The following is a 25,101-nucleotide window of genomic DNA, read 5'->3' on the forward strand; positions in this document are numbered from 1 at the left end:
CCTCCCTGCGTAAGTGAAGAAAGGCACGTTTCTTCCCCTTTCCTCTCAGATGCTGGATGCTACGTGCCTGGGCACCTGACAGGGAACACCTCTGGTGCTCACAGACACCGAGGCTCTGCTTGGCCTCAGGGCAGGTGGGCTGAAAGTCCTTCAACTTTTGCTGTGTTAATGGCTGCCTCAGTGAAAGTGCAGCCCTTCCTACCCTTCACTCTGCCCAGCAGGGGCCCAGCCTGGGCTAAGCCCAGGCCCCAGGGCCCAGGTCAAGCCCACGGCCAACGCCAAGGCCAGGCCCCGACCGCAGCCCCACACCTCTGTCCCACCTTCCCACACTCTCCGCAGACTCCGCCCTCCTGCAGCTCCTGCCCCGCCCCCTTAGGCCCCGCCCTACCCCCAGACCCCGCCTCTCTGGACCCCGTCAACCCCGCCCATAGATCTGACCCCGCCCCCGACCGAAAGGGAGCCTTCCGCGCAGGCGCGCTACGCGCCGGAGTCAACTGCCCCCTCGCGGCCCCTCCCAGCCCTGTACAAAGATGGCGGCCGCGCGTCGGCGGGCGAGACGGAGGGGAGTGCTGAGGCGGCGAGGCGAAGGTGGCGGCAGTAGTAGTAGGAGTAGTAGCAGTAGCAGTGGCAGCCGCCGCAGCGCCGGCCGCGGGAGACAGTGACAGGTGCGGGGAGGAAAAGGCGGGGGAGCGGCGGCGGCCGAAGCGCAGGTACCTCGAGTGGGCGGGTAAGGGGGTGGGGGAAGCGGCCGGCGGGGCACCGCCCCTGCCCGAGCTGCGCCATTGGGAACTCCCCTCCGCTCCCCGCCCTGGTGCCGCTGCCCGCCGGTGGCGGAGACCGAACCGTTAGCCGGGAGAGCCGGCGGGGCCATGGCGGTGAGTAGGCGCGCTCGCCGCCCTGAGGCGGCTGGCAAACCGCCCCCTTCCCATCAGCAGGGCGGGGAGAGGGGTGTGAGGGGACGGGGGCAGCGCCTCTACCTGCCCCGGGTGCCGGGCGCGGCGGGGGTAGTCCAGCCCCTGAGGAGACGGCGTTGACTGTGCTTTTCTCCCTGCCTGCCCGAGGAGGGCCGGGGAGTCGGCGTCTCCGGCCGGAGCCCCGCTGAAGAAACTTTCTGTCTTCCATCCCGGGCTTCTCCGCTGCTCGGAGATGCCTCTCCCGGCCCGGGCGGGGAGATCCTCGTCCTGTCAGCGCCGGGCAGCGGGGCTCCCCGGGGCAGGGCTGCTGCGCGGCTGCCGCGGAAGGAGGGAGGTTGTTCGGGAAGGAGAAGCAGATGCGAAGTGACCAGAACAGCTGAGCCGGCTGTGGCAGACGGGGAGAAGGAAGTGGTGGTTTTAAACACCTCTTTCTTGTTGTTGTTGTTGTTCTGCTAAGCCGTAAAGGTTCCCTCGGCCCTCTGAGCTAAAGGGATCGAGCGTGTGTTTCTGTATGTAGATAAAAATATATTCCCGAAAACACCATAATCGTTTTGCTGAGTGCTAGCGGAGGCATTCTTTCAGCTAGGTTCATGCCCGATTCCTCCTTTCCTGAGTATTACCAAAGATTGGTTTTAATCTAAGCAGAAACTTTTTTGTTTCTTCCAGACAACTAGAAAGTGAAACCAACTAAAAGCAAAAATGAAACTTTTCAGCTGCGAAGTAAAGAAAATAAGCAGTAGAAACAAGGGAAAATATGTTAGGAAGGAGCAAATTGTGCTGTATGAGTGACATCTTGAGACATGTTAGTAATTTGTTTAACCTTGTCAAAGGCAATTTATTAGCTGCCTTGGATGTCAAGTGTTATTCCAGAACATCTCACGTCATCAAATAATTTCTGTGAAATGTTATTTGTTTTTAGAATTTAAGTCTGTGTTTGATCAAATACATATCTGGTTATAAAGGTTTTAAATTATCATCAAGACTTCAAATCTCTTAATTTTTTTCTGCTAAGTACTTGGTAGCTTCTGTCTTAGAAGCTGTAGGTCCCAGTCCTGCTAAGCTTTGAGCTTAAAGGGAGCTATTTTGTTGGTATGGCAATGTGTAACTTTCTGCTTTACACAGCATAGAGATTTAACTGTAGCCATGATGTGAATCTGCATCCATAGATATGTTTATATTCTGTGTCATGAAATAGTATGAATCACAGCAACTCAGCAGTCCTTAAATTCAGAAAGTACAATCAACTAAATTTTTTCTGCCTTTTTTTTTTAAAGGAAATGGTCTCAATTATGAAATTTAATCACATGATAAATGGAGAAGTAGCAGGCTTTCAGGTAGGGAGAGGGCTGTGCGCATATGTGAAAGTTGGAAAGAGCTGAGTATCTTTAGTACTCAATGTTGCAAATTGGATAGAGTTCTTAATAGCTGGTGTTCATACTAAGCATGGGGGAGCAGGAAGGGTGCTAAGCAAGTTTGGAAACACGGCATCCAGTTCTAGATTCATTCTGTATATACAGAGTGTACACAAGTTATCTTGGTGCATATGGATTGAATCTGGGACTTGTTTTGGCAAAGTACAGCAGAATGGTTTTTCTGGTGACTTTAGGGGGGAGGATTGACATGAATCAGTTACATTGGGGCATTGGATGCTGATTTTGACAGATGAAGCTTTGGTTAAGAGACATGCAGATTGTTGGCCTCAGAAAGGCCAGGACTTGGTGATCGCTCGCTTAGGTCATTTGGTCAGGATGAGAGCAATCTGCTTTGAGCAGAATCACAGGCTGACTACTGTAGATGATAATGTTAAAAGAGAATTAGATGAGTGTCTTGTTTGTTTTCAGGGCAGATAGAGGTCTTCTGAGACTTTGCTGTGTGACAAACTCCAGGTGTATGAGTTACGTGAGACTCAAGTCATTACACACAATGCTTAAATTACCTGATTTCAGTCCATTAGTGGCATTTCTACCTTTTTCAAGTTGGAGTTTCTACTGGCTTGTGAACTTAAAACTCAAAAGCATTTGATTTTTATAGGCAATAATGTAATGGAATTGCAGAAACTTGAATTATGATTCAGACTAATAACTCATTTGCTTTGGGTTGTGAGTCCTGCAGATCTTGGGGATGCTTTTGTTTGTTATTCTTTGCTTTGTGGCCATTTAATTTTACTTGAATTTGGGCCTACATCAGCTAACTCAGTGTTATGCTGATGAACATTTTGGCTCAAGATATCTCAAAGAGATCCTTTGTAATTGTTATTGCAACTTTAACTACTTGAACATGCTTCTGCAGTGTTCTGTCTTAGGACTTACTGGGAAGCAAAACCGTTAAAGCTTGACTTCAGGAAAGGTACAATTTTTCATCTTTGCCAATACTTTTTCTTAAATGGTTTTAACTTCTAAATGCTTTTATTCAACATGCTAATTTACCTTGCTGGCAGGTCACTTTTGAGATACTGTATTCTATTGTAAATGCGTTGCGCTCTAGAAATATTCAATGCATGGAAGGTGTTAAGTGCTGGTGTTCTGATTGTCTATTGATATCTCTGTCAACGTGGCAAATTCTATAACCTAGCCCAGTCCCCCTTTTTGCATGGGTGGCGGGAACTGGCAAAGATACAGTCTTGTTCATTCCCAGACAGACAGATACTAGAGAAGACTGTTTTTGTGAGGCTGCCGGCCCACTTCCCAGGCAGCATTGTTGGCTGCAGCCATTGATGTTCGTTGTCAGTGCCCCCTGGAACCTGAGGAATTCTTATCTTCCTCCAGCAACTCTGTACCATTTTTTGACCTCCAGCTTGTAATTGTTACGGGATTTCTAGTTGAATCTCTGCTAAAATGTCTACAGGTAACATGTCATGTTTCATCGGTGCGTTTGTGTGATCTAAAGTGTGAATTGGATTCTCTCTGTTATATCTGTCAATAACCCTTCTATATTTTATCATCCATTTCTTTAAGACTGTTGGCTTGGGAATATTCCCAGGCAATTTGTAGCAAAATTCAACTTGGCTGCGGTTTATAGTGCACGAGTTGAATTGTGAGCCATTGCTTTTCCTGTAGGACCAGATCTAGTAAAATAGATTGGACTTGGACTGTCAACTCTTTAGCTTAACTAAAAGATACTGTCTGTATCTCAGGAAAGCAATAATAGTTCAGAATGAGTACATTGCTGCTTTTTCTGTTCAGCAAACACAAACAATGTTTATTTTGCTCCTGGGGCCAATGTTTCCTGAGCTACAGAAGTGACCATTTTTTTGCTCGTTCTTTGCCATATACAGTAAACTTTGAGCTTCCTTAATGCTGATGTTCGCTTAATGCTAGTAGAAAAACGCTATTAGCCTCTTTCTTAAACTTGTCTGTCCATAAAGTTTAGTGGGTTTATGTCCAGTAATATTTTGGATTGTCATCCTGGGGTCTGTATTTTGTAGGGCTGATGGGGTAGAAGGATGTTTAGGAAGTGTCTGTAACACTTTAATAATATTACATGTTTCTTGCAGGTTGTTATCTTTAATTGTTCCAATTAATTTACATTTAGTTTTAGGTGGAACAAATATTTTTGAAGTCATTGTTGTTCTGTCCGCTCCCCAGAGATCTGGTCCTGTTCCAGCTGTTCACATACTCTTGAGCCTGTAACCAGTGAAAAAGCTTCAGAGTTTTTTGCTAAGCTGTCATAGGTGACTTTAACAAAATGTAAATGGAAATAGAATTTGCTATGCCCTTTTGTCAATAGATAAATAGAATTTTTAGCTCTTGTTTTTATGCTGGACTCCCCTGTATAATGAGAAGTCTTTTTATACTCACCTGCTAGGTCATGCACCCTTTTTTTTATTATTAATAATCTGTTTTGGTTAGAATATGTGCTGCAGAAACTGTTGGTCTGCATTTTGATGGCACAGCTGTGTAGAGGACTGTGTTACTACTCTTTTTGGATGTATTGGTTTTCTGTTTACAGTTGTAGTACCTCCAGAGTGGAATACCCTTGCATTTTCCAAACCCTTTATTAAAACTTTAACAACCATGTTCATTGGTGGTGTCTTCACAGCACCTCTCAAATTGAGTTATACTTTGTCCTCTTTGTGTTCATGGCTCCAAATAAACTTTCACTATTTATGTCTACACAAGCACATTTGTTGGTCTCAGTCTCACCAGACCTACCTGTGTATCTACCTGTTCGCTTAACCGAATTTATATTTTTGTCTTCCTGTAAGCTTTTGCTTTTTCAGGATGCCTGGACCCTCTTCTGGTCATACTCTTCCACAGTCAAAACATCACCTAGGTTAGCATTGGTACCCTCTCTTTCAGTTTAGTATCTTGGGTGCCAAACACCATCCCAACAGCACTTTGCAGAAGTTAAATAGGAGTACTGAATATGCCTATAGTGTATCTCTGCCCCCCTCCTCCCCCCCCCGGCTTTACTTCCAGAATTGTTCCAAAGTATTTAGGACAGTTAAAAGCATCTTCATTTATAGGCAATGGAAAATGTACCTTATTATATATTTAATTACTTTGACCATAAAGAGTTGTCAAAAATGAAAATATCTACAAGTTTTCAATCCCAGTTTAAACAGTAGACCTCACTTTTATAATCCATTAGTAAGAGAAGCACAGTACTTTCTAAGATGTGATAAATGTCTTCTGCTTTCCAGAATCACTGGAACAAGTCCTTCTACTTCCTGGCAACATACGGTCTTCTATAATATAGTGTCAAAAAACTGTTTCACAGCTATGAAAATTTACAAAATTGAACTAATGTACTCCATGATTTGAAAAAACTGTTTCTCAAAGTTTGGAAAATTGTCTGTAGGGAAAGCGACAAGGTCTGAAAGGATTTGTACTGTGACAGGTGTGGATAGATGGTAACTTTATTCAGTAACTGGGAGTGAAAATGAATATGTGGTGCACAAATGTTAACTTTATCTTCTGCATGACAGTTCTTTTTGAATTTGCTTTGAGTTTTTTGTGCATTGGTTGCATTTAAATCTGTGAAGCTTGGTTCTTAATGTCTTTTGGTTTTGAATAACTTGAGGTGAAAATGAACTTAACAAACCTAGAACTTTACTGTTACCTGCAGTATAAAGGAAAAACCACTATAGTTCACATGTGTATATACTTCCTTGTAGATCCTATTGAGTTTCCCCAATGTACAAATCCAATATCTGTGGTAAACAAAGCCCAAGCTCTACTCATACAAGGTCCTACAAGCATGAGCTACTGCCAAGCTGCTGTCTCTTTTCCCCTCGCTAACATAGTAAACTGTTACTCCTTTAATTACAAAATAAATCCTTCTTATCTAACTTCCAGTTTCCAGACTGCAGGATTTTGTTGTTTAGGATTTTGTTGTTCTTTTAACTGGAAGAACTGCGTCTACTAGATGGCTTGACAGAAGGCAACTGAGATATAAGCAACAAAATATCAAGTGGACTAGTTTACTTTGGGGCAGAGGAACATGTTTTAGATGGTGGTAGCAAATCAAGTGGTAAAGATCCAGAAAAAGCATCCATGTAGCTGAGAACTAATCTGTAAGCAAAAATTGAATGCATAAGAAGGTCCAACGCAAAAACTTTGACTTGCAATGTCTTGGCAATGAGAAAGAACCATGACTGTAACTATTCACTAATATTTCAATATATCTATTGGTAGGGTGTTAGGGGACTCTTACAGTAAAAGTAAGCCACAAGAGTTGTTATACCTCTGCAAATCCTCTAGAATCTATTAAAATTATAAATGGGAAGACCATATGTTAAGAAAACTATTTCTTTACCCATTTAGTCTAGTATGAAGGTAGATTTAAGATGTTGAAACAAAGTACTAAGAAATGAAGACTGAAAGCAGCTGTGGAAGTGTGTAGTGACTGTTGACAATGATCAGTCTTAGATGCAGCTGAAATATAATTTGTTTTAATTTCTTCAGGCTTGCTAATAACTTGACTGCCCACATATAACAAAATTTGTATATATGCATATTCCATTCAATGATGGCCTTTCAATGGTGAGGATAAATGACCGTAATTCAAGTAATACTTCTTAAAAGTACTCCAGTAGATTTAATTATGTACATCATGTCAATACAGCTCCAGATTAATTTCTAATTTTGTGGCTTTATTTTTGTTAATGAATTGACAACTATTCAGTGTTGCAACTTCATACGTAACATAGGAAGCTGAGAGCAGCTCTGTCCTCTTGACTCGATTGGGCAATCAAACTAGTTGGTCTCATGGTGTTTTAACTGACTAAAACTTTTCTTGGAGGATGGGGTGGAATTCAATGGAGTGCTGGTATCATCTGAGAAACCTACTCTTGTTTTGCTCTCTTCCCCTTCTGTAGTTGCAGAGACTCCTCCTTTATTTTTCAAGAGTTGCATTCAGCTTGAGATACGGCTCATCTTACCCCACTTGAATTTTTTTCTATATGGCATGCAAGTAACTGCTTCAGTACCATTGTGACTAAGTTTAATATTAGGGAAGTGAAGCACCTGCCAGGGTGACTGCCTCTTGACCTGTTTTACTACCATGGTCTGTAGCTTCATGAATGCTATGCATTGACACTGGAAGAAGCAGTTGCTCTCTGCTTATTCCTGTGCTTGGCATTCATTTGTGTATTTGCATAAGTGAAGTGGATCAGGCAACTGTTTTATGTTTAATGTTACAAAAATCAGTCAGTTTTATTTTAAACTACATAAGTCCTCTAGTTTAATTCACTGTGTTGTTGACCAGTTGTTTGCAGTTGTGCAAGTGTGAGCTGCCAGTACAATTTAGCAGAACTGACTTAGAGTAGTTTAAATTCTTGATAAAAGAACATCTTTCAAATGTATTTGTTGGGCCTTGAAACACTTTCTTTTTTGGTGGATTTTTACTCTTGGGAAGTAGTTTCCATATGCCTGTCTTGACGTGTCATATTCTGTGCTATTATCCTGTTCCTTATGGAAGCAGGTTTTCCAAAAAGAATTAGTGGAGAGAAATTTTAAAATCTGTTAGAGTTCTAGCCTCATTGATCCTATGTCATCATGCATTTGGATAGCATGGTTTTTGTTTTTCAGAATGAGCAGGAAAAAGCTGTTTCATAAGAGTTCTTTAAAAGCTGCTCGTTCTGCTTGAATCATGCACTCTTTGTAGCTCCAACACCGGCAGCTGTCTGTGCAATAAATTTATCTCACTGACCAGTTACATCACATTAATAAAAACATATCCATGGTTTTAGTTTGCCTTAAAGGAATCATATGAAAAACTATTTTGAAAATTTGTCCTTGCTACTCATAGCTACTGAAAGGGGGAGTCAATAACAAATGAGGAAGTAGCTTGATTCTTGGCATTGAATTTGCTTGTTTTCTCAAAAAACAACGATGTTCTTAAACAGAAATGAAGGCAAGTGTAATAGTTAACTGGGAAAGGCCAAGTTGTTTTTGAACCCATGTGATTTTTCAGAAAATAAACAGAAGGAAATCCAGTCCTGGCAGAAGCTGAGAAGAACCTAATTTAGCTGGTATAAAAGTAAAACTAGGAGGGTTTAAGGAAGTTCTTGAGAGCAACGAGAGTGTAAAACAAAAGAGCCCCATAGTTTAGATCAGCGTAGCATAAATAAAGTGGAATTGCATTGGAGGTCTTTAAGTGGTGCAAAAAAAATACACTATGCAGTTCAATCTCCTCACTCCTTTTCGAGGATGATTCCCAAGAGTGTCTAAAAGGAAGTTGTTCCTGTAAGACAAAGGAGGCCACACTATAGTTCCCAAACAGTGTGTGACAGTGGATCAGATCAATGAACCTGCTAAAGACTAGGCATAAGTTTGCACCCAGGTGCTGACAATTTACTCATTGTTTTTAAAATGCACACTATCAAATTACTTCTGAGTAAAAAAAAAACAGATTAATTTTGATTTGTGATATGGTTGCACTTATCGCTTCCTAAAAGTTACAGAACCAGTTTAGGCTTTTCTTTGAAGGAGAAGAGGGAGGGGCAAATAGTTGGAAGGTACTGAATTCTTCTTACGCAACAACTTCAAGGTATATGTACGTCATCCAGATAAGGACTGTGGATTTTTTTAAAGAATCTAATAGTAATAACAACATTTAAAACCAGAATGTGGTGTTTTCAGGTAGCCTCTATTGCAATGGTCTTGTTATTTGCAGTCAAGCATTTAACAGTCATGCTGGACAAGATGAGGTGCTAAGTGTCCATGAACATATTGTGCCTTTCTGGATGACTGGTTTATCAGTGTCTAGTTCTTCTCTATGTAGTCTTCACCTTCAAAAGTTTGTTTTTCTACATCAGCTACTGTAAGAGCTTAGCCTCTTTGGCTCAGATTCAAAAACTGCTGGCTCATAAATACAAATGCATTAAACTTGAACAGCTGGAGTGTTTCCAATTATCCACTATGCATTCTCCTATAGGTTATAGTACCCATGACATGAATGCATGAACTGCATTTGAAACTGCTCCTAAATCATTGCAGTTCACAACCTGGAGCACGAAGGTAACCTAAACTAAGTATTGATTTACTATAATACACTTAACTGCTGCAATGCTAAGGTTTACTGTTGTGTGGCTTGACCATTCTTGCTTTGAGAAGAACAGGCAGTAACTATTGGGAGTGAGTTACATCCAGTAACCATTTTGGCTGCTGAAGTGCAACTTGCATTTGCTCATCAATCAGTGTTTTCTTCATAACAGTATTGCATTCATTTTATAACTTGTAGTGTTTGCCTTCCAGTGGTGCCATAGTATGAACAGAGATGTGTATCACGTTTCTCAGACTTCTTTGAGAATTCTGTTCAGTGGGTGTCTGCGACACCACTTGAGAGCTACAGTTGAAATATTTCCATATTTATGGAAATGGAATTCTTTTTTCCTGTAGGGAGTTCCAGTGCTTATTAAAACATTTTGTGTATCTTCATTTTTAACTATTTTGATTTACAGTTTCTAGTGAGTGTCAGACTCTGACTTTGTTGATTTACTTTATGAAACTATACTTTTTTATATATAATTTTCCTGTATTGCCTGTCTGCAACTTTAGGATTGTGAACAACAGGACTGAAAGGAATAGCCATTTCAGTTTCACTTTACTTAAAAGGAGATTGTCAAATTAGTGAATTGGAAATGTTCCACAGAACACCTTTCTTCTAAGAAAAAATAACATTTTCTGTTCTGTTGGAAAATGTTTCATCAAGTTTTCTAGGAAACGCTTTTCTAAAACAGGAAGAATACTTTCTGAAGAACAAAGCACATCTTTTAAATAAATTGCATATTAATTGAAATAATTAGCTCAGAACTGGAAAAGAAATGCCAGTATGCTGTAATTGCCACATCTGAAACTATGCAACTAGAAAATATGGTAAATCATTCTACTCAACTCTGATTCTTAAAAACAAACACAAAATTCTTCAGCGTGCTTCATAACTTTAATAGCTCAGCTACAACCTTATGGATCTCTGGGTAATTCTATTCTAATACAGTGATGTAGCTGATGTAGAAATGTATTTGAGCTTTTTCCAGTAGTGCATTAAGCGACATGATTAACATCTGTTGCATATGCTTTCTTCTGTCCTTTTCACCCTAGGGATGCATAGCTGTATTTTGTTTCTAGAATTTTCCTCATTTTAGCATATTTGTATGTCTTAAGCACTTGTATTTGTCTACTTTTATCTGATGACTTCTGAACTGGATGGCCAATTTGACAGATGGGAAGGAATCGTGGTAGTAATTTTTACAAGTCTCAAATTGGCAGGCAGAGTATGTCTTTGAAGGACTGTAGGAAATAATGAAGAATAAATTTATGTCACAGTAGGCACTAAAGAATGGACATGGTGAGTACTTATAAGCACCTCAGTCACAGGAAAAGTTTAAATAGTAGCTTGTGTCCTCTTGAAAGGAAGAGTCACTGAGATGTGGGGCCCTAATCTAAATAAAATGGGGCTTTATTACTTCATCTGTTTACAAGATATTTATTTTTAAAGTGCACCTGCTGTCTGCATGTTGGAGAAGGCAAAATCAAAGCATTTCATGCATTAGGATCGGGTGATGGTTTTATGGTCTTTTTGGTTCTGTAAGTTCATTCCTTGGTCTTTGGCAAAATTTAGCAAGTGCTGTCTCCTGTTCAGAGAAGTTTTTGTCTGGACCTGAGGATGAGCCTTGCCTGTGGTTCCTGGGGGAGCGTAGCTGCAGGAGGACCTGGGTGAAGGAGGAATGCACACCTGCTCTGCTGTCTGGAAAAAACACACCTTATGGCAACCTCAGATTGTCAGCTGTAATGTGTACAGGCTGAAGCATGTATGAAACTGCACTACTGACAAAGAAATCACGGATAGCCCTGGTTTTGTCACTTCTCATGTAATAGTGACATGCAGTTTGGAAACATTTAGTATTGATATCATTGAGCCTGTTCCTTCTGCTACGCCTTTCTGTGTTAGGCGCTTCTGTCTCATCCCTGCTTAAACTTCCGTCCTTGTATAAAATCAAGGCTCTTGTGAACAGCCCTCTGTAATAATAAATCTGTTTGTTGGTCGCCAGATTTGACAGAATTAGGGTGTGAAAGAGTATTAAGTTGCTGTAAATGTTGTGATAATAAGTAGGTAGGTAGAGAAGAAGCACTCTCTAAATCACAAAAACTGAGGAAAAAGCATCAATGCAAATTTCTCCTTCAGTAGGCACCAGAGATACCACTGAGGAATGTGGCCTTATAAGCCCTCCAGTTGTGGGGGAAAAAAACCCAATTCATTAGATCTTGTATCAAACTCAATAACCAGAAGCCATGAATCTCTAGGAAAGGAGTCGTCCTTAGTTTTGTGGGGGTTTTTGTTTGGTTTGGGGGTTTTTTGGTGGGAGTTTTTGTTTGGTTTTTTTTTTTGTACACAGCATTGGTATTAGCTATCACTGCATTTATCATAGTAGTGCCTACAGCCCAACTGAAATGGAAAGCCTGTTTGTGTGGTGTGCTTAATCCATAAGTATAACTTTTTAATTCATAATTATCTTTTAATGCAGCTTTCCTCCTTTTCTTAGGAGAAAGGCCAGAGTATAAAGCAATTCTGTTATGGACAGCACTTATGGGTATGCCTTCCACAGTTTGAACCTTAAGTCTGAGAGTCTGAGTTTTGATTAGTGCTGTCATTGTTGCTTTGAAATTCTGAACTGAGAATCTGACAGCTTTTAAGAGCTTGGGACACAAACTACTGTCCCCTTTCTGGATTCCAATCTACTGAAAGCCAGATCTGGAATTCATAGAAGAATTCCGCTCAGAAGGGACCTTTGGAGATTGCCTTCTTCAGCCCTTTGTTAAGACCTTACATGGTCAGGTTTTGACTTTCTACAGCAGTGGTCTCCAAACTTTTTTGATCATGCACCCCATCAGTAAAGATGTTTTGAGCCTGCACTTCCAATATATGTACATTTTTTAATTATATGCATATGCTACTCTACTAACACAGTATATACACAATAAACAGTACACAAAGGATGAGAAAGATGAAAAACAATATTTAAAAATATTTTTTTATTTATCAATGCCAAAAAATATTTTTCATCCCACACCCCAAGGGATTGTCTTGTGCACCCCACTTTAGAGACCACCAGTCTACAAGATTGAGATTTTTGCAGCCTCTCAGGGCAACTTATGCCAGTGCTACACCACTCTCATTCTGAAGGTGTTTTGGGATTTTTCCCCCCTTACGGCCAGATGGAATTTCTATTGGTGCAGCATGTGTCCATCACTTCTTGTACTTCTGCTGCATGCCTCCAAGAAGAGTTTGATTTAAGGCTCTCAACAAGCATTCTTCAGGTAGTGGGATCCAGCCAGTAGGAGACCTCCTGGTTACTCTGGTCCTCTTAGCTTCTCCTTGTCTTTCATGGGCCTAAGCCCAATAACAGTCTTTGTGGCATCTCTCTTTTACTGGGGAGAAGGAGGTGGCTGGGAAGAGCAAAATTTGACGAGGTATTCAAGATGTCACCTTATAAATGCTGAGTAGTGGGGTAAAATCACCTCCCTCAGCCCATCGGCGCTGCTTCTCTGTTAATACAGCCCAGTATGCTGTTAGCCTTTGTTGCTATGAGGACGTGTGCTGCTGACTCATGTTGTTTTACCTTGGTGATCCAGCTGATTTAATGCTGATGTGTTTTTTCAGAGACTGTCATTAAGATCAGCTGCTAGTCTCTTGGAGATAGAAATGCTGATCCTTTGCATGTGCAGAGGAAATGGACTGCCCAATGATCTCAGCCTTACAATATTCCTTAATGAACAATTGAATGAGTAAAAACCAGAGTTGTATGTGTCTTTAGAATGTGAGAGTAATGCCACAGAAACATTAAAGGACCAAATCTGAAGGCATTTAAGGATTGAGTTAAATGGTCATTATAGTTCAGGAAGGCAAGCTTACTTACTGAACTGTTGAGTGGAGCTCAGTCTTTGAGCCTTAACATCATTTAGCCTTTTGGCTTGTTAATGTAATCCATTCCTTAATGGTTCCTCAGACATAAGTCTGGAGTCTCTAAACAAATCATGTCCAGTAAATTTAGATGCCTTCCCTTTGTTTCAGCTTTGATAGCCTTCAGAAAAATCTTTCAAAGTCTTTTCAAATTCATATGATAAGGAAAATGAATAGCAGGTTCAGTTGGGGGTAGCGGGGAATGGGTAGTTTGCTGCCCGAGTCTCGTACAAAGCATTAACTTACTCAACTTGGCTGAAATCTCAGGAGACCTTGTACTTTCCTTGCATCCTAGGACAGACTCAGTGCAGACTCTGAAAGAACAGTGTCAGCTGAATTAGCAATCCTGAATTAGACTTTAAATGTCTACTACTAGTTCAGTATATTCAGTAGCAAGACAAGAAATGAAATAGCTGTTCATGCAGCAGTTGTTGCTGTGCATGAGTCAGTATAGATTTCTAAATAACCATGCCTTTAATGCACCACTAGTAGAAAATTACTTCTCAGCTGCTTCTGTGCTTAGCAACAGTGTATTTACCTATCTCTTCATCTAATGTGTTATCTTCCTTGTCTGGTCCCTTTTAATATGTCCACAACAATGGTGTAGTGACTTGGCCTTAAATAAATCCTTAGATTTATCCCACATGTTATTTTACTCCTTCTAAGGGCTGCTGCATCCATTAGGTTTCAGTGGTGCAGGAAATCTGACAATAGGCTAGTGAATTGTTTGTAGTGGCTCTGCAGGCTGAGCCTTAGCTGTTGTCCAAATGCAAGCTGCTTTTCTTGTGTCCTTTTCAAGACTTCGCTAAATCCTGAGTATATTGGGAAAGTAGCTGGGGTTGGAAGACAGTTATGTAATCCAGAACAGTTTTATGTGGAGTAAGGCTGAAATTATGGTATGCACATACTTTGATTTCAGTGTTTTCAATATGGAACAGTATTTTCAAGAAGATGTAGTCACTCAATTTTAAGTCAGCAAATTGGAGACAAAGCTTGTTATGTTATTACAGTAGAGATTGCAGTTATTTGCAGCCAGAGACAGGGAAAGTATCCTCCTTGTTACAATGTGAGGTACACCTGTTGATATAACTGATACAGCCTTTTGGGGAGCTTGTGTTTGGCTGTCCACTTCTATTATCCTACCCTTTTCAGAATCAACCCTTCAGATGATTGAGTTCTTTCTTTTTTTGTTTTAGAAAGAATAGCTTTACCTTTATGTATTAAAACCTTTTGTTTTGCCTAGCTTTTTAAACTATTCATGACATTTCAGTGGAGTAAAATGACTTGGTCTCTTATCACTGTCATGGTTTGTCATTTCCAGACTTCCTTCTGACTTCCCTTCAATCCCATCCCCCCCCCCCCCTTTTTTTTTTCCTGAGAGCTGAGTTAAAAACATGTTCTGTAATGAGAAGGCAAGAACAGATACCTTCCCTTCCTGTTGGAAACTCACATACTGTCCTGGTTTTTTGGCTGGGATAGAGTTAATTTTCACAAAAACCTGGGAGGAGATATGGCCAGGATAGCTGACCCAAACTAGCCAAAGGGATATTTGGTACCATATGACATTGTGCTCAGTATAATGCTTAGCCATGCAGGAGACAGTTTATTATGACCTGGACAACGCACAGTTACCCACAGATCCTGACGAAGCCCAATGCACACGACCCGTGTGGCGGAAGTTTGTATGAGCACACTATTGTCATATGCCAACTCATTGGCAGTAATGGACTGGGAAGACAAAGAGGCACCAACGATGGATGAAGTGGCTGGCTGACTCGGGCAATATGAAGAAGGTCTCTCTTCCTCCCTCATCCCTGCTGTAGAGAAACTGTCCTGGAAGGTCTGGCAACTCAAAGAGGATATGTCCTATTCCCCACCTGTATGGAGCAGTATCTCAGATGGTAATGGAGGAGTAAGTGTTCCGCTGCTCAAAAGAGAGGATATAGAGGGTGTACACTATAAGGCACCCTGTGGTTTTACTTGCGTGACCATGGAGAAGACATGAGGAAGTGGGATAAAAACCTACCTTGACCCTAGAGGCACAGGAACATGAATTACAAGGAAAAACAATCACAAAAGGGGGTTCTTCTGGGAAAAATGCTGCTCCAGTTTCCAGCAGGCAGTTCTGCAGACCAAGTGAAAGGCCTTATCTTACTTATGATCCCCTTGAAGGGACTTCTAAGTTATTATGCAGTGATCAGGATTAGAGAGGCCCTGCCTGCAGCCAGGTGGAGGAAAGGGACAACCAGGTTTACTGGACTGTGTGGATACAATGGCCTGGCACGTCAAACCCCCAGGAGTATAAGGCTGTAGTAGACGCCGGCACACACTGTACCCTAGTGCCATCCAGCTATAAAGGGGCAGAACCCATCTGCATTTCTGGAGTGACAAGAGGATCCCAACAGTTGACTGTACTGGAGGCTGAAGTGAGTCTAACTGGGAAGGAATGGCAAAAGTGCACCGCATTGTGACTGGCCCAGAGGCTCCGTGCATCCTGGGCATAGACTATTTCCAGAGAGGGTATTTCAAGTACCCAAAAGGGTGGGCTTTTGGCATAGCTGCCTTGGAGACAGAGGAAATTGAAGAGCTGTCTGCCTTGCCTGCTCTCTTGGAGGACCCTTCTGTTGTGGGGTTGCTGAGGCTTAAAGAACAACAGATGCTGATTGCTACCACAGTGGTGCACCAGTGGCAATATTGCACCGAGACTCCCTGGTTTCCATCCATAAGCTGATTCGTCCACTGGAGAGTCAGGGAGTGATCAGCAGAACCTGCTCGCCGTTTAACAGTCCCATATGGCCAGAGTGGAAGTCTAAAGGAGAGTGGAGACTTACAGTAGACTATTGTGGCCTGAATGAAGTCACACTGCTGCTGAGTGCTGCTGTACCAGACATGCTGGAACTTCAATATGAGCTGGAGTCAAAGGCAGCCAAGTGGTACGCCACAATTGATATTGCTAATGCATTTTTCTCAATCCCTTTGGTGGCAGAGCGCAGACCGCAGTTTGCTTTCACTTGGAGGGGCATCCAGTACACCTGGAACCGACTGCCCCAGGGGTGGAAACACAGCCTCACCATTTGCCGTGGGCTGATCCAGACTGCACTGGAATGGGGTGGAGCTCCAGAAGACCTGCAATACATTGATGACATCATCATGTGGGGCAACACAGCAGAAGTCATCTCTGAGAAACAGAAGAAAATATTTCAAATCCTTCTGAAAGCTGGTTTCACCGTAAAACAAAGTAAGGTCAAGGGACCTGCACAGGAGATCCAGTTTTTAGGAATAAAATGACAAGATGGGTGTTGTCAGATCCCAATGGATGTGATCACCAAAATAGCAGCTATGTCTCCACCAATTAGCAAAAAGGAAACACAGGCTTTCTTAGGTGTTGTGGGTTTTTGGAGGATGCATATTCCAAATTGCAGTCTGATTATAAGCTCTCTCTATCAGGTGGCCCAGAAGAAGAACGATTTCAAATGGGACCCTGAGCAACGACAAGCCTTTGAACAAATTAAACAGGAAATAGTTCATGCAGTAGCCCTTGGGCCAGTCTGGGCAGGACCAGATGTGAAAAATGTGCTCTACGCTGCAACCGGGGAGAATGGCCCTACCTGGTGTCTCTGGCAGAAAGCACCAGGGGAGACTCGAGGCCGACCCCTGGGGTTTTAGAGTCAGGGATACAGAGGATCTGAGGCCTGCTACACTCCAACTGAAAAAGAGATATTAGCAGCATATGAAGGGGTTTGAGCTGCTTCAGAAGTGATTGGTGCTGAAGCACAGCTCCTCCTGGCACCCCGACTGCTGGTGCTGGGCTGGGTGTTCAAAGGGAGGGTCTCCTCTACACGTCATGCAACTGATGCTACGTGGAGTAAGTGGGTCACACTGATCACACAGTGGGCTTGAATAGGAAACCCTGGTCACCCAGGAATTCTGGAAGTGATCATGGACTGGCTAGAAGGCAAAGATTTCGGAATGTCACCAGAGGAGGAGGTGACATGTGCTGAAGAGGCCCTGCTGTATAATAAACTGCCAGAAAATGAGAAGCAATATGCCCTGTTCACTGATGGGTCCTGTCGCATTGTGGGAAAGCATCAGAGGTGGAAGGCTGCTGTATGGAGTCCTATATGGCAAGTAGTAGAAACTGTTGAAGAACATGAATCAAGCCAGTTTGCAGAGGTGAAAGCCATCTAGCTAGCTTTAGACATTGCTGAATGAGAAAAGCCGCCAATGCTCTACCTCCATACTGACTCATGGATGGTGGCCAATGCCCTGTGGGGGTGGTTACAGCAATGGAAGCAGAGCAACTAGCAGCGCAGAGGTAAACCCATCTGGGCTGCCCCATTGTGGCAAAGTATCGCTGCCCAGTTAGAGAAGCTGGTTGTAAAAGTACATTACGTAGATGCCCACATACCCAAGAGTCGGATCACTGAAGAACATCAAAACAGCCAGGAGGTGGATCAAACTGCTAAGATTGAAGTGGCTCAAGTGGATTTGAACTGGCAACATAAGGGTGAATTATTTATAGCTTGATGGGCCCATGACACCTCAGGCCATCAAGGAAGAGATGCAACATATAGATGGGCTTGTGATCGAGGGGTGGGCTTGACCATGGATAGTATCGCATGGGTTATCCATGCATGTGAAACGTGCTGCGCTTAAAGCCTCTGTGGTATGGAGGCCTGGCAGATTAAGTCACACTCCCACAAATCTGCCAAGGTATACGCTATGTACTTAAAATGGCAGAAGCAGCCACTGGGTGGCCAGAAACATATCCCATGCCACTGCCTGGAACACTATCCTGAGCCTTGAAAAACAAGTGCTATGGCGATATGGCACCCCAGAAAGAATTGAATCAGACAACAAGACTCATTTCCAAAACAACCTCATAGACACCTGAGCCAAAGACCATGGCATTGAGTGGGTATATCACATCCCCTATCACGCACCAGCTTCCAGGAAAATCGAATGATACAATAGACTGCTAAAGAGTACACTAAGAGCAATGGGTGGTGGGACCCTCAAACATTGGGATACATATTTAGTAAAGGCCATCTGGTTACTTAACACCGAGATCTACTAATCAAGCTGGCCCTGCCCAATCAAAACTTCCATGTACTGTAGAAGGGGATAAAGTCCGCATAGTGCACATGTAGAATATGTTGGGGAAGACAGTCTGTGTTATCCCTTCTTCAGGCAAAGGCAAACCCATCCATGGAATTGCTTTTGCTCAAGGACCTGGGTGTACTTGGTGGGTGATGCGGCAGGATGAGGAAGTCCGACGTGTACTTCAAGGGGATTTGATTGTGGGTGAGAGTAGCCAATAAGTTAAATTGTATTATGCTAATTGCTAAATAACCGTGCCATTGTATGTCATCACTACTACAATAGCTATGTGCTGTATTGATGGTATTACAGTAAGAATCACCCAAATTAATGAAGGATGAACTTTGAAACCAAGCAAAGTGCAGCAATGATAGAACTAAAACTGGCCTCAGCAAATGGCACCCAGCAACTTCCTTGAAATTGACATCTTCAACCTGCAGACCATGAGCATGGACCACACCAGATACACCAGCCATGAGCTCTGGATGCAGCATGCAATAATTCAACAGCACACACCATTGTTCCTACCCTGAGAGACTGTTATGACAGATGGAGCCCAAAGTCATGGATTAAACAAACTCAATGGACATTTTAGAGGGATGGCCCATAGACTAAGGGAATGATACCTTTGTGTGTATCTGCGTATGAATATATATATCTCAAAGGCAGGAGGGGTGGTGGTGATTAATTGGAAAGTGTAGGATCTGGGCATGACATAGATGGTATAAATAAGGGGTGGATAATGTCCTAGTTTTCAGCTGGGATAGAGTTAATTTTCACAAGAAACTGAGAGGAGACACAGCTGGGATAGCTGACCCAAACTAGCCAAAGGGATATTCCATACCATATGATGTCATGCTCATCATATAAGATGGGGAAAACTGACTGGGGAGGAGGGATCGCTGCTCAGGGATGGGATGGGCATTGGGTTCCAAGTGGTGAGCAAATTACATTGTCTGTCACCCGTTTTGTATATTCTTTTATTAGTATTGTTGTTATTTTCCTCTTCCTTTGCTTTCCTATTAAACTGTCCTTATCCCAACCCATGAGTTTTACCTTTTTCTTCTGATTCTCCTCCCCATCCCACAGGATGGTGCTTAGCTGTCAGCTGGGGCTAAACTGCAGCACATGCTCAGCAACTCTGTATTTACTGTTAATATTTAAGGTCTGTCTGTCCAGTTTTAATCCATGTAATATCTGTTCTGTGTTTTTGTTAAAGAGAAATGTTGTGTAATGCCAAATAAGGTTTAAGATTGTTTTTCCAGTTCTTTTAATAGTACCTTTATCAGCAGTACCTGTCACCAGAAGATTCTCATCAAGTTAATTGCATAAGTGCTTTTCCCATCAATCATACTTGTCTTTTAATTCTTTACAAATAACATCCAGTGTCAACTATTAACTTCTATTTGGTCTCAGATCTCTGTTTGCTAACAGGCCTTAATTGTCACATTTGCCCTTTTACAATAGAGTATTGAATTCAAGATTTCTAGTTTTCTTCAAGACCTCTGAGACTTTCCCAGGACTCAAGTTATTTGCAAGTCTTTTTCAAAGATCTAGGTAGATCTCTTCTATAAGTCTTGAATGCAAGATATCTGGGTTTGCTGATTTGAAAGCTCTACCTATGCCCATTTGATATCCTTGATAATGCTATTTATTTCCAAGATATGTTTATTGAGCACTTCTGCTTATTTTGATGACAAGCTTTTGTGCATTTTATCTGACTGCTCTTCCTTCTGCCACACAGTGCTTTCTCTTTTTGAAATCCCTATCTGTCTTAATTTGTCCTCATAGCTAACAAGAAAAGGCACCTGCAGCTGGTGGATGTACCACGTCTTACTGTCTGATCAGATTATGCACACCAACTTGTACAGATTGCTGCCCCTTGGCTACTGATAGGGAAAAGACTTTTGATGATATGTGTAGCATAGACCCACATTTGGTGTGAAGTTTAAACCTTTAGTCTTCAAGACTAGTTCAGTGGCATTGCAGAGAAATCTAATACTGTATTGTCAAGAAAGCATTGATTTATTTTTTCCCTAGATTGATTACACAGTCTGACAGGTAGCACTTTTATTATTGTTGTAGAAGGTGTCAAGAATAACACTATACCTAGTACCTCCTGGCAGGGTTTATTGATGAGCACTGTGCTTCATTTCCAGAATAAATCTAATGCTTGGATCCAGACATGGAATTTAGCTGTGTCCCAGTTAAGGCACTGAAGGCTGTGTGCCAAAGGTGGACTACCCACCTAAGCACTCAGATGCCTGCGGGAACCTAATTTTTGTACAAATCAAATCATTAAACACCTGTGCAAGAGAAGGAATGAACCTGAGACCAAATGTTACATGTGTCCAGAGCTGCCTCTGTCTTCGAAGGGCTGAACACATTGTTGTGACAGTCATATTTGATTCAGTTTGGGTTATGTGTGTATCCAATTTGATAGACGTGTTTTGATTTATGCCTAATAAATGGTGATAGTACTGAGTGCATCATAAGTTATGAATTCAGTCAGAAGTCATTGTGTATGATAAAGGAAGTTAGTGTTCTCCTTTATATAAGAGGCTAGTCATTAGCATGGTGGCTTGGGAATAATGAGCTGGATTCAACTTAACCCTGGGGAAGTTCAAGCCAGCTTAATCTGGGAGTGTGTTGTGTTATAGCTTGGAGAATTGGAATTACCTTTCTGTTTGTGACGCTGTAGATAGGAGCACAAAATATTTGGAGCTGTAAGATCAAGAAATGGCACAAGAGTAAGCCAGATTGTAGCTATCGTGGGAGGAGGAGGAATGCCTTGATTCTAACCCATGCTTCCAGGCTGTGCATTCATTTTACATTGAATAGTCATTGGACAATACCCTGGGAAGCTTACCATCAAACTTGCTAGCTTGAAAGGTGATCCAAGTAACTTTCATCAGCCCTTTGCCACCCGCAGAAGTGGTGGGGACTGACTGTAGCCTGGAGGATTTTTTTGATGAGTAGGAAAGCTTTTAAAGTAAGGCAGGAATATAAAACTTTGTCCTCATTGCTTGGGAGACTAATTAGTCTGGCTAATCGGGTATAAATGACTTGGCATAAGTGATGATGTTAGGTTTCAAAGTCTTTTAACCTAGAGGGATTTTTTTTCTCAACTTTAATCTTTGCAGAATATACCAAGAAAGTAAATGAAACCTCTAAAATAATTTCAGAATATTTTTTTCCAAGTTCATTGTTTTATAGTAGGACAACCTTCAGTACGGGAATAGCTAAATCATACTGTATATGTAATGAGAGGCTTATAGTGCTTTGTTAATGCATTTTCTAGGAAATGTGAAGTCCTTGTTCTGTGTGAGTCTTCTTGTACTGACAGCACTGTGTTACAAATTTCAACCCACAGCAGATGCACAACATCTGCCTTAAAGGGGCAAATAAGCAAAAGCAGTCAAATTGGGTGGGATGGAGATAGTTTTAGAGAACACTTCTGAGTAGTAAGCTGTAACAGCAGCTCTAAGTTAACCAAATGTCATCTCTAGAACTTGGTACCAAAGTCAGTGTCATTAAGCTGACTTTATCACTCCTTGAATTTTATCAGGTATCTCTTCATTTAAAGTAAGTTTTATATGCTGTAACCAGTAAGCGTCTCTGTTTATGAGCAGACAGTATATCTGTGTTAGAAGTTTAGAAGTGTTTGTGGAGAGTTTCATTAGCCAGATGATATCAAGGCAAAACTTTAAAAACCTGTAACATTACTGACTGTCAGGCTGCGTAACTTTAAAATTGTACCTACTTATTTTCACCAGGCTACTGTAAATACTGGCTAAGGCAGGCAGTTCTGCTTTAGAAATACTGTGCAAGCTTATTCTCAGCTTAATCTTTATGTCTATGTTTGATGTTAAGTGCTGTTTTCAGATGCAAAATGTGATTAACTTGTGGGAATTCTCAATGTACCATTCACCGTTAGTGAATTCTTTCCATCTCTTTGTTTTGTTAAGAAATATAAATTTCTCAATTCTTGTTGATCTAATTCTTTTTTTTTTTCTTTTTTTTTCCCCCCTAAAAGCTAAGTGTACTGAGTCTGTCTGGGATGGAGTTAAGACCAGTACACTAAACCAGTATAACTTAGTGATTTTCTTTTTTTTTTTTTTCTTTCCCCATAAAAAAGTAGCTTATTAGACTTACAATACATATTTCCAGCATGGAAAAATGGTAATCTTCAGCTTTTCTGGTCATAATTCTTCCATCCAGTCTTCATATAGCACTAACACACAAAAATATCAGAAAATGCATTAGTTATGACTTGTTAGTGTCATTGAAAGGAATGCTCAGCTGAATCTTGCTTTCTGTTATGCTGTTACTTGCACTCATCAGAGTTGAAGTGGATCGCTGCTTTCATGGGCCTCTTGCCTGGGTGACTTTTTATCCTGTCATTGGATTTCATGTAACTTTACAGTGTCTACTAGAGAGGTCTTTTTTGTAGTATAGGTTTGAGGATTATAATTTTGTGTGTAGACATTACCTCTTCCTCCTTCCCCCAACTTTTAGCTGCTGGTAAAGCTATTAAAGGGCTACTGGTTGTCAAAATGACACAGCTTTAATTCTGGGTCTAATACATTTTAATAGTAAAGAATTGTCAGATTGTGCAGAAAATATTAATTTGTGTCTCACTTGAACATTTCCTAGTAACTAGTTATTCCTAAAATAAGTGTCTCATTTGTTATAATAGTAGAAAAAGTGGGTTGGTGACTGAAAAAAAACCCCTGAAAACAAAAAAAAACCAACAAAAAACAACAACCCACCAAAAAACAAACCACCACAAAAGAAAAAAAGAATCTGTGTCCCGATTTGTAGATTTCAGGGTTTTACCAGTTTCATATAAACAGGAGCACTATATATGTAAGTTCTAAGGCAACTGTGCTTTCTTTTTTATTCCCCAGTAGGCATTTTGTCAGCAGCGCACAAAATCTTGGTTTATAATCAACGTTAAAAGATTCAGGTTTTTTAGCTCCAAGGCTGTGATGTATCTTCTTCTAAGGTTCAGCCGGTAGAGGGGGTCTAGACCTACCCTCTGTATAAGGCTTACACTAGCTCACAAAACACATCTTCAAGTTTACATGATTGCTGGAATATTGTGGAAGTATACTTTCTAAAGGTGTTTAATTTCATAATAATTTTTTTGAAGTGAGGCTCTTTTTTTTAAGGGTAATTATTCAGAAATATTTATATAGTTTAACCATTTGAGTAACTTTTCTTTGCAGGTGATCTTGTGAATTAGTGTACTATCAATGATGGCAGAACATCCACCGTTACTGGATACCACTTCGATTATAAGTAGTGAAATCCCTCTTCTAACTTCCCCTATTGTTAGCGGGGATGGAGCCCAACAGGTAAGGAAACTTCAGTTGTTTTTTTTTTTTTTTTTTTAGTTCTTCCAACAGCATTATTGACATATTGACATTGTAAAAGATAGTAAGCTTTCATCTGGAATATTTTTGTGCAGCTTTGGTCACGTATGTGTTTTAGAGAGTGAGGTGAAGGTGGAACTGGTGCAGAGAAGAGATTTGTAAGAAATATAAAGCAGAAAATCTGTCTTGTGAAAGAACATCTTCATAGAAGGATAGAACCAAACAGCTGCCAAGCTGTCTAGCTATGCTTGAGTCTTAATTTGGAAGCTATCTATTTACATTACCACGTGACTTTGTTAAAGTTAATAAAGCTTCCCCTATGGTAGAGCTTACTAGCTAAGGCACAACATGTACTAACAACTCTGTGGCCTCTAGACTGACACTTGCTTGCAACTGGGTATCTTGAATGGTGGGACTTGCTTTTGTATGTTAGTGTCTACCTGGACACTTCTCCAATTTATTTATTTTTTATTTTTTTTAAGACAAACCCAGTCAAGGTGATAGAAAAACTTCATAATTATGGTTTCAGAACCTTGAGAAAGGTCAGCTCCAGTGAGGAAGGAGTGTTGGCAAAAATGTATGCATTCTCCATATCTTTAACCTGGGAAGAATATTTTAAGCCCCAGATAAGCACAGTTCTGGAGATGCTTCCAATGGGAGAAAAGGAGTGAAAAATAAGTGGCTTAAGGTATCCAAATGGATTGAGAGATCACTGCCTGTGATAGCAAGAGACTGGACTTGATCATCTAGGGAAGTCCCTCATAGTCTGCCATTCCCATGCCTGATCTTTGTGCAGAAGAAATAATTATTTATCATAAAGAGGAATTAATTTGTAGGGTAAAAACACAGAAAAGACCTTTAAAATGAGAGTGGAGAATGGATTGCAACAGTTCATGAGATAAGGTTTGGGCTGCAGTGAGATCTTCACAATGTAGGGGAAGCTTAAATACGGAGAAGGAGCTGATAAATCTTTTATTAATGAATTTATGGATAGAACATTCCAGAAAAAAGGAAAAACAATATCCAAACTTGCTTTCTCTTCCAATTATTCTTTCAAATACTGACATTTAGAAGTATTAATCTGTAACATGTGAGAGGACAACTGTTACTGTTCCCTTACATGTTCTGCCCTAAAAAGATCAATTTTAAAGCCTTGCAAACAAAGAAGAATAGAGCACATCTACACAAAGTTAAACATACCACCACTGTTTCCTTTACCTAAATGTGAATATTCTTTCTTTTTACTATTGTTTAAAAATTCTTATAGATATATTACAGAACCCTTGAGGTTGGAAGGGACTTCT

General features: G+C 41.1%; 1 protein-coding gene across 8 annotated transcripts in view; it reads left to right on the forward strand.

Annotated features, from left to right (window-relative positions):
- The first annotated feature begins 520 nt into the window (after positions 1-520).
- FNDC3A (fibronectin type III domain containing 3A) overlaps positions 521-25,101 on the forward strand; it is a 123,930-nt gene continuing 99,349 nt past the window's right edge. For 3 of the 8 annotated variants that reach the window (XM_054814442.1, XM_054814471.1, XM_054814531.1), the window contains exons 1-2: positions 521-710; positions 23,651-23,779. In XM_054814442.1, coding sequence (XP_054670417.1) covers positions 23,678-23,779 — 102 coding nt within the window. In that variant the 5' untranslated portion in view covers positions 521-710; positions 23,651-23,677. Of the gene's footprint in view, positions 711-755; positions 876-23,650; positions 23,780-25,101 lie in introns of those variants that run through there. The other 5 variants (XM_054814451.1, XM_054814541.1, XM_054814461.1 and 2 more) reach the window with 4 other exon arrangements.

This window comes from Grus americana, chromosome 1 (assembly GCF_028858705.1).
Source record: "Grus americana isolate bGruAme1 chromosome 1, bGruAme1.mat, whole genome shotgun sequence".
In the NCBI taxonomy this organism is placed as follows: Eukaryota; Metazoa; Chordata; class Aves; order Gruiformes; family Gruidae; genus Grus; species Grus americana.